Source organism: Hippichthys cyanospilos, chromosome 7, assembly GCF_059441005.1.
Source record: "Hippichthys cyanospilos isolate Australia breed blue-spotted pipefish chromosome 7, RoL_Hcya_1.0, whole genome shotgun sequence".
Classification (NCBI taxonomy): Eukaryota; Metazoa; Chordata; class Actinopteri; order Syngnathiformes; family Syngnathidae; genus Hippichthys; species Hippichthys cyanospilos.
In genome coordinates, this window is record NC_142375.1 from 4,000,655 (window position 1) to 4,015,846 (window position 15,192).

Below are 15,192 nucleotides of genomic sequence, written 5' to 3' on the forward strand. Positions count from 1 at the left end.
AAATACAACAAAAAATCTGGAAAACCAACACCAACCCACAACAAAACATGACAAAACAGCTTGTATGTGCGTTAATAGCGGAGGTTTCTTACGTAGACAGATATGATCCATTTTTATGCAAATATCAGACCTATATTTGATGTGGCTATCGGATCAAGACACCTCTAGCTCAGAGTTTAGGAATGTCATCAGTCTATTGCAGAAGCATTAAAGTGAAAGTCAAAACAAGGCATGGAAGTGGACGGCCTTAGAAAATGCAATGGTTCAAATACCTATGAATTTTGCACCTTCACCTCATTGATCAAATCGTACTGAAATAAAGATCCATATCCATATAACAATAGTAAAAAGAAAAATAAACACCTCAAACTTTGTCAAAAAGGAAGTGACCCAACATTTTGGGTTATTCATTTTATCCAAAACATTGGGTCAAACAAATACCACACTAAACGCTGACCCTGACCAACAAACGTCAAAAACATTGGATTGTTCTGTGGGTTTTGTTTCTCGACCGGCATTGGGCTGTTTTGTGAAAACAAAGCAAACAAACGTGTTCATTTTCAAAATATATATTTAAGGGTTAGGAAGGGTTTGCTTCCTCATTGCAGTGTGTTTTATGAATAGATGTGCAAGCATTTCAAGTCAAACTTAACTTTGTTCTTTTTGTCTCATCCGTGACAGTCCATCGCAAGTGTCCAACAAGAGGTGACTCGTCAGTCTCGGGCCTTCCTCTCTTTTGAACGGATGCCAGAAATCCAGCTCAGTCGGCACCATACGAGCCACACCAAACCGTGGCTCTGGTTTGCGACAATCAAGTCTCTGATTGGAAAAGGAGTGATGTTTGCCGTTGTTCAAGGCCGCGTTGTTACCAGCGCTCTCAACATTGCCAATGAGGATTGCATCAAGGTGGCCTCGGTCCTCAACAATGCATTTTACCTGGATGATCTGCATTTTACGGTGGAAGGACGAGACACTCATTACTTCATCAAGACGAGCCAGCCCGAGAATGATCTGGGCGCACTTCGGCTCACCTCGGGACATAAATCGTTGGAGAACGGCGTCAACGTCACGGTGTCACAGTCAACAACAGTGATGAATGGCCAAACGCGACGCTTCGCTGATGTGGAGCTGCAGTATGGCGCTCTGGCACTCCACGTGCGTTATGGGACGACGCTGGATGAGGAGAAGGCACGTGTGCTGGAGCACGCCAGGCAAAGGGCCTTGACGAGCGCCTGGACCCGGGAACAGCAGCATGTGCGAGATGGCGAGGAGGGAGTCCGGCTGTGGACGGACGGAGAAAAAAGGCAGCTGCTGAGCAGCGGCAAAGTTTTGGGCTACGACGGCTACTACGTCTTCTCCATAGAGCAGTATCCAGAGCTAGCTGACAGTGCCGACAACATCCAGTTCTTACGTCTGAGTGAGATCGGGAGAAGGTAACAGGAAATCAGCAGTGGTTACATTTCGACACCGCGGACTGTCAGAGACTCCGACAAAGAGATGAAAAGCAAGTTTGTCTTACAGTAAATGGAATTTACTGAACTGTCTTCAGAGTCAAAGGTAGACCCTGAAGCGCCCCCATGTTTTAAAGTCTATTTTTCTTTGAGGACGCTACAACGACAGTGACACAATCAGATCACTATAACTTATATGACGCAAGAAGGAGAGGTTTTGAATTTCAAGAAACCAACACAAACTTTGGTCTTTTGATCGATGCCTTTTTTTTCTCTCTTCACTTTTTTCTTTCAACAGACAGCATACAGTATGCATGCATACCTTGCCCTTTCACTATGTCACTTTGAAAGGCGGGGCTAACCTGAGTGCCGTGTGTCATTCTGTGCTTGTAGCGAAAGTAAAGACTTTAGGAGAGCCTGATAACTGAGCATTTCAACACCTCTGACGGCTAAAAGAATGGCTAAGCAGTTCATCGGTTCTAAACTGGCTGAGTAATGAACTAAACACCGTTGCAGATGTTGCCAGTTATATTTACCTGTGGATCAGATTTGAATCTCACCATTAGTCTTTGACCCCCATAGACAAAATGTCTATGAGGATGCTTTGCTTTTCCCTGGCTGGAGCAATCTTACAGAACTGTTGTGGACTCTCCAGGAGAGAATAGCACATAAAATGACTGATTCTTTTGTTGTTGTCAGTTTGACGATTTTTGTTTTCTGTTGTATCGAAACAATGTATTGCATTTGCGCTGGAAAATGGAGGGATATAAAAATGAAGAAAACGTGTTTACATACTATTACAGATTACACCTATGACTATAAATACAACCACTGATGCAGGAGTGGACCATGATTTTTACGTAAAAATGTCTTCTTTTTTTTCCTTGGTATCTATGATTTCAACATGATCCTATGCACTCCCTCTACAACAGCTCTATTAAGAAGATATGATAGTGCCATGGATGTTTGTGGTTCTCTTTGGATGGTCCTAGTTGGCCCCCCTTTGAAGTCCCACAGGTCCTGCAATGCTGCAAAATGTGACTCCGTTTTATAATCCATAGAAGTTGTGCTTTTATTGGTCAAAGTTGGTAGTATAGTTTGAAAAAAAAACTTGTCCCGGTTTTTTGATAATCCATAGAACTTGTGCTTTTATCAGTCAAAGTTGATAGTATTGCTTGCAATAGAAACGTGTCCTGGTTTTTGGGAGGCTGGGGAGGGTCGCTGTGAGTAGTAACTACAATATTGTTGCTTTTGAACATTTTTGCTTGTCTCTTTAAAAGAAGAGAGTGTATCGCCATCAATGACTTTGATTAAGAGTCAAATTTCAAGAATAGATGTATGTTTATTTTTTTCCAGTGACTTTGGGTATCAATGAGAGAGTTTTCTGTGTGTTTATTTTCAGGACTGGGAGGGCAATACAGTATGAGTTATTTCTAAGGACAGTATGCTGTGCTGTGAAAAAGTATTTGCCTTTTTCCTTATACCTGTTGTTTTCATATTTATCACTTACAAAGATTTCATTCAATCCATCCATGTTTTTTGTTTTTGTTTGTTTTTTGTTTTTTTTAGCCGCTTATCCTCCGCGGGTGTGCTGGATCCTAACCCGGTTGTCTTGGGCAGTAGGTGGGGTACAACCTTGAACCGGTTTCCAGTCAATCACGGGGCACACATAAACTACCATTTACACTCACAAATACACCTAAGGGCAATTTGGATTGTCCACTACACCTACTTGATAAGTATCCAGTATCCAGATAAAACCCAGACGGGGCACGGGGAGAACATGCAAACCCCACTTATGGAGGCCAGAGCCAAAATCAAACCCGTCAACTCTGCACTGTAAGGCGGCCATGCAAACCAATATTTCACCTGACGATAAAAATATCACACAAAGAAAATCCAAGGAAATATTAAATGCACATTCCAAATAAGGATTTGATGAGATCAGATCATTTTAGACCACTCTTCTTCTTGGTTTAAACTTTGCCATATTGGAGTTTTCTAGCATGGAGTGCCCATCGGAGGTCACGCCACATAATTTTAGATTAAATTCTGACTTTGACTTGGTCACTCTAAACCTGTCAATTTAGTCTTTTTGAGCAATTCTGAAGTGGACTCACTGGTGTTTTTCATAGCGTTGTCCTGCGTCATAATCGAAGAACTTTTGGTTGGACATTTGTCAGGCTCACCTGCTAGACATTTGTGAGAAACTATACACAAAAAAGGAGAAAAGCTATTTTTTTTTCTTTCTGATGCATGAGGATAACAGAGAAGGACTGCACAAGTACAATACTACTGCGTTCTGAAATGGCCTTTCTGCACCCTCTCTTTTCATTTGATCAAGAAGTCCCTAGGTATAAAAGTCATTCCTGCCATGAAGGATTGGGGGACACATTTGGCAACAATGTAAACAATTGGTTTATGATGGTGAGTAATGCAGTTTAGAGTCCATGCTGTTATCTCCTTCCTCAGGAATAGGATGCACGACTGGTGGGGTTACGAGACCCCCGTTGATCATGGGCCTGTCTCTTTCTTGCAGCTGCTTGAGATGCGTAAATTCCTCTTCTTCACAACCAACAGTAACAGAAAACATTCATTCAAATCTACCAACATACTGATCACATAACAAACATACTACGTGATTGCATGACAAATATGGGATAACCTATATGCAATCATTCTACCATTTTTTGTCAGTATCTTTTGGTAAACAATAAAGTTCCGTTTTCCTTTAACAGCAACTTTTCCTGATCCCGAGGAAGCAAAGCAGCCCCAGACCATCACACTGCTACCACCATGTTTTACTGTTGGCATCATGTTCCTTTGATCAATGCTCTGCCATTTTTATGCCAGATTTAATGGGCTGCACACCTTCCAAAATGTTCAGTTTTTTACACATCAATCCACGGAACATTTCTCAGCCAAATGTGAGACAAGCCTTTGCGTTATATTGTGACAATGGTGGTTTTTGTCAGGGAAGCCACCGATGGATGCCATTGTTTTTCTTATAATTTGGACATTTTTCAAGCTTTTTGGTGGTGATCTCCTGGGCAAGATCTACATTTGTCAAGCACTCCTGGTAAGGTGTGTCAATGTTCCCAGTTTTCTCCATTAGGGTATAATGGTGCTTACATTAGTTTGCTGGAGCCCCACAGCCATGGAAATGGTTTTGGAACAATTTCCAGATTAGTTCTTAATTCTTTTGAAATTTCTTTGGACTGTGGCGTGCTGCATTTGTTTAGATTTTGTAGCCTACTTCATTTTGTCTAGCAGCTTCTATTTCAATGATTTCTTGATTTGACAAAGGTGGTGAAGATCAGGTGTTGAGTAGCCTGGGAAATTGAACTCAGTAATCCAAAAACTGTGGTTAGTCACAGTTGTTTTATAATTTAACAAGGTTGGGCAATTATTTTCTCACATGGGTCACAGGTTTGTATTTGTTCCCACCTTGGTAAAGCAAATTATTATTTAGAGACCGTATTTTATATATCACTGGGCCTCACCCTGGGTACTCAGAGTAATATTAACCCTTGTGCACACCCATTGCAAACTATCCACATTGCATTTTCTTTCCTAATTTTGCAAATGCTTTTAAAGGCGTAATAATTAAAGTTATTCATATTTTTTTCCATCAGCCACTCAAATTGTTCAGTTGTTCAGCAGTTCTATCAATCCATATGTAAGTTAAATTTATTAACACCCACAAAAAATGGATGATTGGTATGGTCTCTCTTTGTAGCCTGTGACATGATGATGACACTTTAATTGGTCTCTACCGCCACCTACTGTTTTGAGGTGAAACACAAGCTGACAAAGAACTTTCTGTTTGCTGACAGTTTGACCGCCGCTCAACGGAATGTTGCAAAAATTGCAGGAAAATCAATGTCAGAAATCCTATTAAAATGCATCTCAGAAAATGTAATTATAATGGTTTTTTATGGCCCAAAATCTGGACAATTATTATTTTGGTACACAAAATGTTGCACCTCCAGCTGCAATCACATAGAAATGTCAGAATCGTTGCATTTGAAATTTTGAAATGTTTTAATCCTCTGCTGGAAATTTCATCTCATTTCATCTCATCATCCCATTGATTCTTTTATATCACCAAAAAAATCAAAGGAATTTCCATAATTTGTAACAATGTCAATCGGGTTAAAATTGCTTTGATGAAATAAAACTTTTACGAGTGATGAATATGCAAAAACCACAGAAATAAGGAAGAGGAAAAATATTGTTTAACGGCGCTGTACTTGTACGTAGCATTTATGAGGGGTGTATGAGAAGTTTTAAACATCGGTCATAAAAAGCGTTGATCCATGCCAAACAAGAGTTCTTCTCCACTGGGATAAAAGCGCTTCCGCTCTTTTGCAGCGAGTGTTCAGCCCACGATGTTGAACAATAAATGTTCAAAAATCTATGATCGCTTTTAGTTTTTCTGATGCTTGATCATTTCATCCACGCCTCGTATGCCACTTAATTGTTTTTTTTTTTTTTTAAACAAAATGAAGTTGATTTTAGGGGTTCATTCTCTATATATTGAAGGTTGAGAAATTCTTCTTGGCTGTACAACAATATTAGTCTCAGAGAAAGTAATTCATGTACAGTGTTTCTACAGCATAGAATAAAATCTGTGAAACTCCAACTTGTTTTATTTGTTGTGTTGCTTTGTTTGATTTAGATCATCATCATCAGTTTGTAATACTGATTAGACTTGTAAAAATGTTTCAAGCCAACAGCGTATTTCTTCATATTGGCTACCTCTCCTGCCATTGTCACCACAATGATCAAGATCCAATTTTAGAGGAGCCTCCCATGGTATTTTTTCCCCAAGTAACTTCTGATCTATAAACATGACTCAAATGTTGACTGATCAAATGTCACATCTGCAATGTACATTTATACCCTTGTACAATGTAATGCACACTGTACACAGACCAAGAATATTGCAATTTAGGAGTGTATCTTGAAAATAACCAGTGTAAATTTATTCAAATCTGTATATGCACATAACTGATAAGCAGGTACCCACACGCGACAGAAATCACTGATATGTGTCACATGAGTCTCTGCGCATTTGCATACCCTATTTAACTTTTACAAATGACAACAATCTGAGTTGATTTTTTTTCCCTGAAAAGTGGCCCCAATATGTGCCTTGGCTTCTCGCACTCTTATAATATTTTCCGCACTACAAGGGGCACCGAATTGTTAAGTGCATATAATAAAATCTACAGGAGTGGCTGGTGATGCGCTATGCACCCACTAGGTGAAGCTGCGCTAAAGGCAACATCAAAACAATCAGATAAATCAGTCAACCTTTATAAAGACATTGAAAAATGAAGAAAGATGATCTGTGGAAAGGACTATGTGAAAAAAAAACCTCTTGATTTCATTAAAAGACTGTTTGAATATAAGCCAAGACAAATCAATATATTTATGATTTAATCAAATATTAAACTAGAATTTTTTAATCAAATTTCAGTGAAAAACTTTGTTTGTTTTGTTGATTTAAAAACAGAATGTGTGTGTATATATATATATATATATATATATATATATATATATATATATATATATTTTTTTTTTTTTTTTAATACAAATTCGCTGTTTTTGTGCCCCCCCCCCCCAAAAAAAAATAAATTTCTTCAAAATTGGAGCATACATAGCATATCAAACATTCAAACAGGATGTTAAAAAATGTTTAATTGTAAAGAAATACGTTCATAAAATGAAACGCAGAGGTAACAGTTGAAGAATTTACATTGCGATTCAAGTTTTTGTTTTGTTTTTTTCCGGCCCCAAATTTCAAATTTATGGTTTATGTGTGGTTTATGTGTATGGTATAAGGTGCGCCGGATTATAAGGCGCACTATCAGCTTTCAAGAAAATTGTAGGCTTTTACACCTTATACCGTACACCTAATAGTGTGGGAGATATGGTGAATATGTTGTAAGATTCACTGCTCATGTCCTTCGCGAGCAAACAGTCCAGAGAAAACCTGTGTGTTTGATACAAGATTGAAAAGTTTCAGCCATCTTTTTTGACAAATATGATAAGAACATGTGAACGTGGCGCAACTTGTGGCTAACAAACAAGCTAATCGAGAAGCAATATCTAATCACCCTCTTGCTAGGTGGTGAGACATTTTAATGAAAGAAAGGATGCGTACAAAACACTACATTCTGGTACTCTTGTAACTGACGAAAAAAAATTATGTGCACTCCTGGCCAGAATTGATCTCTTGACTTCCTTGGACTAATTAAAATAGGTCCTGAACTAACTGTGTAAACCAAGGATTTATGGATTTATGAAACTAGAAAGGCATTTAAGTTTTTAACTTTGTCCGATTAAGAGATGTTGATCATTTTCACATGTATGTACACGCACACACATATTACTATGATTTTAGAAATTGCTGTTTTATTTCTGCAAGTGGTTGCAAAAAAAATAATTAGCCTCAAGATATATTTTTAAGTAGATGTACAATTCCAGCTTTATTTCCTTGTTTGAGTTGAAGTTGCATAAGAAAGTTATTAGTTTTCCAATTTATGGCATAAAAGGCAAATGATGTATGTATGACATCGTAGACAAATTATTCTCAAAACTCTTTTTGTTTTGTTTACGTATAAAGAGTGTTTGTCACAAGGGCGGAGTTTCAATGGGACACCATGACGAAACATTTTGACGGATTTTTCTCGTTGATATAGCGTGCCGACGCGTGGCCCGGCCAGGCTTTGAAGTGAATCTGACGTCAATTCCTCCTAAACAAAACACGCTCCAATAAGCGTTTCAAAACTTCCACCCTGAATTGCCCGCCAAATTTAGACTCGTTACTAGTTACTAAAAACAACTCTACAATTGTAGCTTTTCAATGCATTCGTTATTGCGATTGTCTGTCCCCTTTTACATAACACATTTCCCCTTTGGTGTAACGGTATTTTATTCCTTAACATTTTCAATACATTTACGTGATCGTTTCATGCACAATATTTCAAGGGTCAAGTTTTCACTTTTGTCTTGCTGTTCGGAGGATTTCCTCGGCGTTCGGGAAATTACGTGAACTTTCACACCATCATCGTGACGTTGGATAAAAGGCGCGGCCTATTTTGTGTGTGTAATGACTGACATTCATGCGGTCAAATCAGAAGGCGGCACGATGTTGAACGACGAGAAATGGCAAAAAGATGCGAACCAGATCCCGCCTTTGGACTGATTGACAGTTACCCCATCCAATCATAGCGCAGCCTGACGTATTCCTTGTATTAAACGAAGAGTCTCCGGACTTTGGAACATTCCCGACTACTAGAAGACACAAGAAGTACAACAACCGACAACATGGAGACACTAATGCATTAAAGAGTCTGACCAAGAAACACTTGCGGAAAAACATGGCGCTTATTTGGCTGAAAATTAAGAAGCGTCCGTTTAGCGACATTCAGCTTGACGCGGAGCCAACCGGTCTTCGACGAAGAGTACCAGAATACGTGATAAGATCTGCTTTTTATTTCTTACCCGCACCGTCAAAAAGCAAACAAAAAAAGGACTCCTGAGATGATTTGCGATCGGACAAACGCCACTACAACCGCGGCCATGGAGAGGTTCGGTACTCGGGGAATGGCACTCCTGCCAAATACCAAACAGATGATGACAGTGCTGTGGGAACACCTCTGGATTGTGACTCGGGTTATCTACAGTACCCTTTTGTTCGGTAAGATAAAAAATAAAAAGTGACCCCCTGTAAACGTTCCCGTTAGCACGACCGCGTTGCGTTTGAATGCCCTCGGAAACAGGAGCTCTCACTGTTTGTTACACAATGGTATTTATTTTTAAACTGTATGTGTGTTTTTTTGTTGTCACCAAATAATAATGTAATGATAGAACACAACTGAGCGTGCTTTAAACACTTATTTTAGATTTTGTAGCAAGACGAGAATAAAAGTCAGTCACCGCCCATGGTCCCATCTAGCACAGTGACGATTCAGTTCATTACAATATTCAGCTACACTTTACATTTAAATTTAAATTATATTCTTAATAGCTAACATATTTTAGTTTATCCACGCTGAGCTGTGTGTCTATACCACCGTGTATCCTGGGGAGATAAGCTGTTTTCTTTTTCCTAATTGGAAAACATGATGAAATACGTCACGTGTGGCATATGCAACTGAAATAGTTGAACACATTTTATTTATCTTATGATCAAAACCTGAAAACGTTATCTTAATGACATTGGTGCTGATATAAACTGGCTGATCGGTGATTTTAGAGCTATAAAAATTAACGAATTAATCAACAACTAATAAGAGATCAAAGTAATAAACAACTATTTTAATAATCGAGTAATAGTTTAGGGAAGTTTCTTTCTGCCATCTTTCGTTTGATTATTTTTCATTTAATCAAAGTAGGACACTTGATTTTACCTGAGAAAAACGACTGAATCGCTTTCACTAAGTGGAGTGGAACATCAATTTCTTGTGTAATACACTTTAGTTTTTTGACACTAAACATTAGTGTTGATATTTGTGTGTAAATTTATATATGTATCTATCTGTATGTGTGTATATATGTACTGTATGTATATGTGTATATATATATATATATATATATATGTGTGTGTATATATATGTATGTATGTGTGTATATATATATATATATTAATATATATATATATATATATTAATATATATATATATATATATATATTAATGAACCCTGTCATCTCCCCTTTTGTTTATTTTCAAATTTACCTTTTTTTTTCCCAGTGTTCCAGATATTTCGCTTTGAGGTACACGTCCAGATCAAAGACAAGATGGGCCAGCACAGCTCAACGGAGTCGTTCGTCTTGTCCTCGCTGTTTGACAGCAACGCCGGCGTGATTGTGTGCCACCCCAACAGCCTGTCGGACCTCTGCGGTAGCATCGCAGACGACGCAGAGTCACTACTGTCAGGCCTGACCCCCGACGACAGGGTCTACATGGGCTTCGGCGGCGTCCCTTACGACCTCTTCTTGAAAAAACCCAAAGCCGACATGACAGGAGGCAAGCTTGACGAGGAAACGTCGAGCCTGAAAACGTTAGGCCGCTCTGACAGCGAATCCAGCTGGTCCAGCTCGGACGTGTCGCTTGCCGATCCGGAGGAGAGCGAACGCCTGCTGGAGTTGTTCTCCAGGTCCGACGACCCCTACGACCCCATGTTCTTCACCGCCTGCGCCGCCACAAAAGCGTTGGATCCTGTCTCAGCGGGTAGCAACGATGAGGACGGCGGTCCTGTCTCTTCCTCAGAGGATGAGGACGATCTATGGAAGTGCCTGGAGCACAAACATGACCCTTACCATCCACTCAACTTCCAGGCCCATCTAAGCAATCGGCAGCCTCAAAAACTTGGCTTGAACACTCCCGCCAAGCTGGCCGCACCCAAAACACTCCAGAAATATTGCCATGGTATCAGCCGGCGCTCTGAAGATGTCATACGGGTACCGTGGAAACGATCCACCCAGAGATGTGAATCACCTGAGAGGCATACCCCTGACACCCCAAAAAAGGTAGGAGATTGCTAATGTACACTTCCTAAAAATAAAAATTTTTACATTGGTGCCGTGGAACAGAGGTCCATCTCTGTGTGCGTGTCCCTCCCTTTGCGGCAATACTCATCTGCAAAAAAAAAAAAAAGTTTCAACGTCGCAATCAAGTGCCGTAATTTGGCCTGTCACGGGAAGTTAAAAAATTTTGAATTAGGTTGCATGTCGCATTGCAACAGCCAATCAACTTCGGGAAGGTTCAACGTCTCAACATGGGTCAGAACTGAATCATGGCGACAGTTGAGTAGGTAGTTGAGCCAATTGTCATTTGTTTCCTTTTTGGTTGGCTAGCTAGTTAGGGATTTAGAATATCTTTTGTTTTTTTGTTTGTTTGCGCTCCTTCTGAAGACAATAAGAACTGCTGTTTTTGTTCAATGCTCTTTAGTTTCACGAGCCTTTTCTGGCGGTGAGAGGGCGGATGGGGGGAGCACACACGTTATATCCCAGTTCCCCTAGACTGGGTGTAACAGGGGCTGCATGGCTCGGTGGTAGAGTGGTCGTCTCCCAGCTGAGAGGCTGTGCGTTTGGTCCCCTGACCATCAAGACCATGTCAAAATGTCCTTGAGCAAGACACTGATCCCCTAGTTGCTCCCAATGCATCAGTAGGTAAACGACTAGTGTACCCAAGGTAGAAAAGTGCTACATAAGTGTATAGTCCATTTACCCTTTACCAATTGGGGCTCGGTGTTTGTTGGCTGGAAGGCCTTGTGCCTTGTTTGTTTAGTGTTTGGCGCCTTGTCATTCTGACTGTGGATGCCAGTCAGCTGAGACTTGTTGCCCGCTCCCATGCCCGAGTTGCGTCACAGACACTCAACACATGCCACCGCGCACAAAAATGAACAAATTGAATCGATTGGCATAATATTAAAGGGAGCGCTGGCCACGAGTGTCATCTATCATTCATTTAAAAAAAAATAGATCTCAATTCTTGTCATTGGCACTGAAAGAGTTAACAATAATAGCAAACAATAAATACGACATATTTAAAAAAAAAATAATAATAATTGCCGTAATTATGTGAAATCTCATGGGATTTGGGTCCTTTTCCATCTCTTATAAATAAGGCTAAGAACAAATCTGGTGGTCTCTGCTGACCTTTTTTTTATGTCTGTTTAGGTGCGCTTCTCCCCAGTAGTGGAGGTTCACCAGATGTGGGCGTGGCGTTTTGCCGCCGCCGCCTCCCGCAAAGGACCCTGGGAGGAGATGGCAAGGGACCGTGACCGATTCAGGCGACGCGTGGGTGAGGCAGAGCAGGCCGTAGGCTACTGCTTGGAACCTGCGCACCGGGCCAAGATGCGCACGTACGTGAATGCTTGCAACAACGTAACTGCATTTGCTATTTAGGACGCTCTCATCCATCGCTCTGATTACTGTTTTTTTTTTTTTTTTTTTTTTTTTTTTTTATAAAATTGACATTTCACAACTCCGCACCTCAAAGTTGGTGTTTTTCTTTTAGGATTTTTGCACTGACACTTTGTGATCACTTGAACATTTATGCTTGTTGCCTTGTATTCTGACCTGTAGGAAAAGTCAAATTGTGTTTTCTTTTTTTTCCCTTTAATTAATGTACAGCAGTTTAAGTAGATGAGATTAATAGCAAGGGCTTAATTGATTTTTCAAGTTTATTTGAAGTCTGGTACAATATTTGTCTTTGTCACTGAAATATTGTAATGATGTTTTGTTTTTTCCTACATATTTCTGTAATACTATCTAAATATAATAAAAAACCTGTTAGCATATGTTGTCAAGTTGAATGTCTATAATTACATACTTTTTTTCACTTTTTTCAACACCATTCTCAGAAGATTGATCCATCAGCCACATGCACACACAGGTATTTTAATCAGCCTTATTTTTACTTAACGATAATTGCTGTAATGGTACAAGCTAGAAGGTGGACGTCCAGTTAATAGAACACGAATGATGCACACCTGAGTATTTATGGCAAAATGAATTTCAAGTTGCATCGTGAGGAACAGGAAAAACCTGGTGCAGCGTTCATTGATCGCTAACAATGTGGGAAATCTTAACCTGCAATGAATGTTTAATTCATCGATGTGAACACAATATGAAGAATTTACAAAAGAAAATGATTCTGTGTTGCTACACTGTGGTACCGCTACTTAGGAATGCCTCTTGCTACGAAAAATTCCGGTTACGAAACACCTCTGCGGAAAAATATTGTCTCGAGTAACGAGAGAAAATTTAAGATACGAAAGACGACATTGTTGGCGTATGAGACACAAGACACTGATGCTCACGCCAACATGACTAATACGTTATCATTACCGTATTTGTTAGAGTATGTGATGCATTTTTATCATTTATCAATATGCTGGCTTTCCCAAAAATTAGACCAATAGTTTTTTGCATTGATGTCTGCTGTGGTCTTCCACGTTTCATCTTTACTCGTTTCATCCACCAACAATTTATACCGTAGAACTAACAAACATAAAATTGACATTAGCTACGGCTAACATTGCAGGTATTCACATACAGATACATATGTAACGTACGACTTTGGACTGTCGCGTTTGGCATCCACGTCGTTAGCATTTCACACAGGAAGCACTTCACATGACCCCAAACTAACCTACATGCTCAAAATAATCCAAAAATACATATTATTGCTCTTGGGGACTCATAAATGATTCCTGGATCACTGGAAGTGTAAAATAAAAACGTACAAATTAAACGACCTAAAAAGGTGTCTCTCCCTTCACTCATCACCAATACACCAGCACGATCTCAAGGCAAATAAGTGAAGTGCATTCATAAAGGTCAACTGCTACATTTAACAAGATTCATTTAAACGGTTTGGGAGCGTGTTTTTTTAAATTATTCTTTACATCATATTTTATTATGCGCTAATGTAATTCTGGTCGCCCATCTCATCGCTGCTGGCCCAGCCTTTTTGCGTGGCTCGTTGCCGCGGGTCAAGGCCTTCCAAACTCGTTGCTCATTTGCTGCCCAGCTTGTAACTGCTGGGCGCCCGTCTCGTCATTGCTCCTCCTTGGCTGTCTAGCCACAACTCACTACGTCGTAGTCTGGAGTATCATTTCTATATTAAGTAACAAAGATGTAGCAGTTATTCAAAGATAAACAACCTAGTTATCGATTGAATCGAGGATACACCTAGCGAATCATGGACTGAAATTGAAAATAAAGTATTAAAACTGTTTAAAGAAAAGCTACAGCTCAAAGATAAAATGGAGATGGGGCGAGCTCACCACATTGGAAAACTTGAACCTGGAAGGACCAGATCCAGGCAAATTGTGGTGAGACTTGAAGACTTGAAAAATACAAAGCTAAGCAAAGGATTTTACAGAGAACAAGACCTCTCTTCTCTCACTCCAACTAACTTCACTACATCTATAAACCTCCTCTTTGGTCTTTCTCGAGACCTCCTACAATGGTGATTCAAAAGTCAGCATCCTTTTACCTATATATTCACCATCTCTCTGGACATACCGAAACCATCTCAGTCTGACCTCTCTGACTTTATCCTCTAAAAGTCTTACCATGTCCCTCTGACGTATTCATTCTTGACCCCATCAATCTTGGTCACTCCTAAAGAGAACCTTGCCCTCTTCACCTCTGCTACCTCCAACTCTGCCTCCTGTCTTGTCCTCAATGACCAAAGAGAATTGCTGATCTGACCACAGTGAAACTGAAACACTACCACACCATCACACATGACACTTTTGTCCACCTATTCCAGCCACCTGCACGTGCTCCTTTGCCTCTTTTCCACACTCTCCATTTCTCTGGACTGTTGACTCTAAATACTTAAAATCCTCCACCTTCTTTAGCTCTTCTCCTTGTATCTTCACTGAATGAGTCCCCTTCATTCTCACATATACAAATATCTTGCTCTCTGTTCAACGGCCAACCCCCACCACTCTAGGTTCTATTCCACCTGTCATCTGCAAAAATCATCGCCTATGGAGATTCTTGTCTGTCCATCACCGTAGCAAACAAAAAGGGGCTCAGAGCTGATCCCTGATGCAGTCCCACCTACACCTTGAACTCTTCTGTCACACCTCCAGCACATCTCACCACTGTCTGTTCTCAACATGTCCTGCACTGTTCTAACATACTTTCTTGCCAGTCCAGACTTCCTCATACAATACCACAGCTCATATCAGTTGACAGTTTATT

General features: G+C 40.0%; 2 protein-coding genes across 2 annotated transcripts in view; both read left to right on the forward strand.

Annotated features, from left to right (window-relative positions):
- Positions 1–6,096, forward strand: part of LOC148420726 (teneurin-3-like) — a 114,682-nt gene extending 108,586 nt beyond the window's left edge. The window contains exon 50 of the mRNA XM_088418626.1: positions 682–6,096. Coding sequence (XP_088274752.1) covers positions 682–1,437 — 756 coding nt within the window. The 3' untranslated portion in view covers positions 1,438–6,096. The remainder of the gene's footprint in view (positions 1–681) is intronic.
- Positions 6,097–8,721: 2,625 nt separating this feature from the next.
- On the forward strand, positions 8,722–12,770 carry LOC148420728 (protein phosphatase 1 regulatory subunit 15B-like). Its single transcript, XM_088420589.1, has 3 exons — positions 8,722–9,162; positions 10,217–10,995; positions 12,148–12,770. Exons 1-3 carry the CDS (start codon positions 9,006–9,008, stop codon positions 12,373–12,375), a joined length of 1,164 nt encoding a protein of 387 aa, XP_088276715.1. The 5' UTR covers positions 8,722–9,005; the 3' UTR covers positions 12,376–12,770.
- The last annotated feature ends 2,422 nt before the right edge of the window (positions 12,771–15,192 follow it).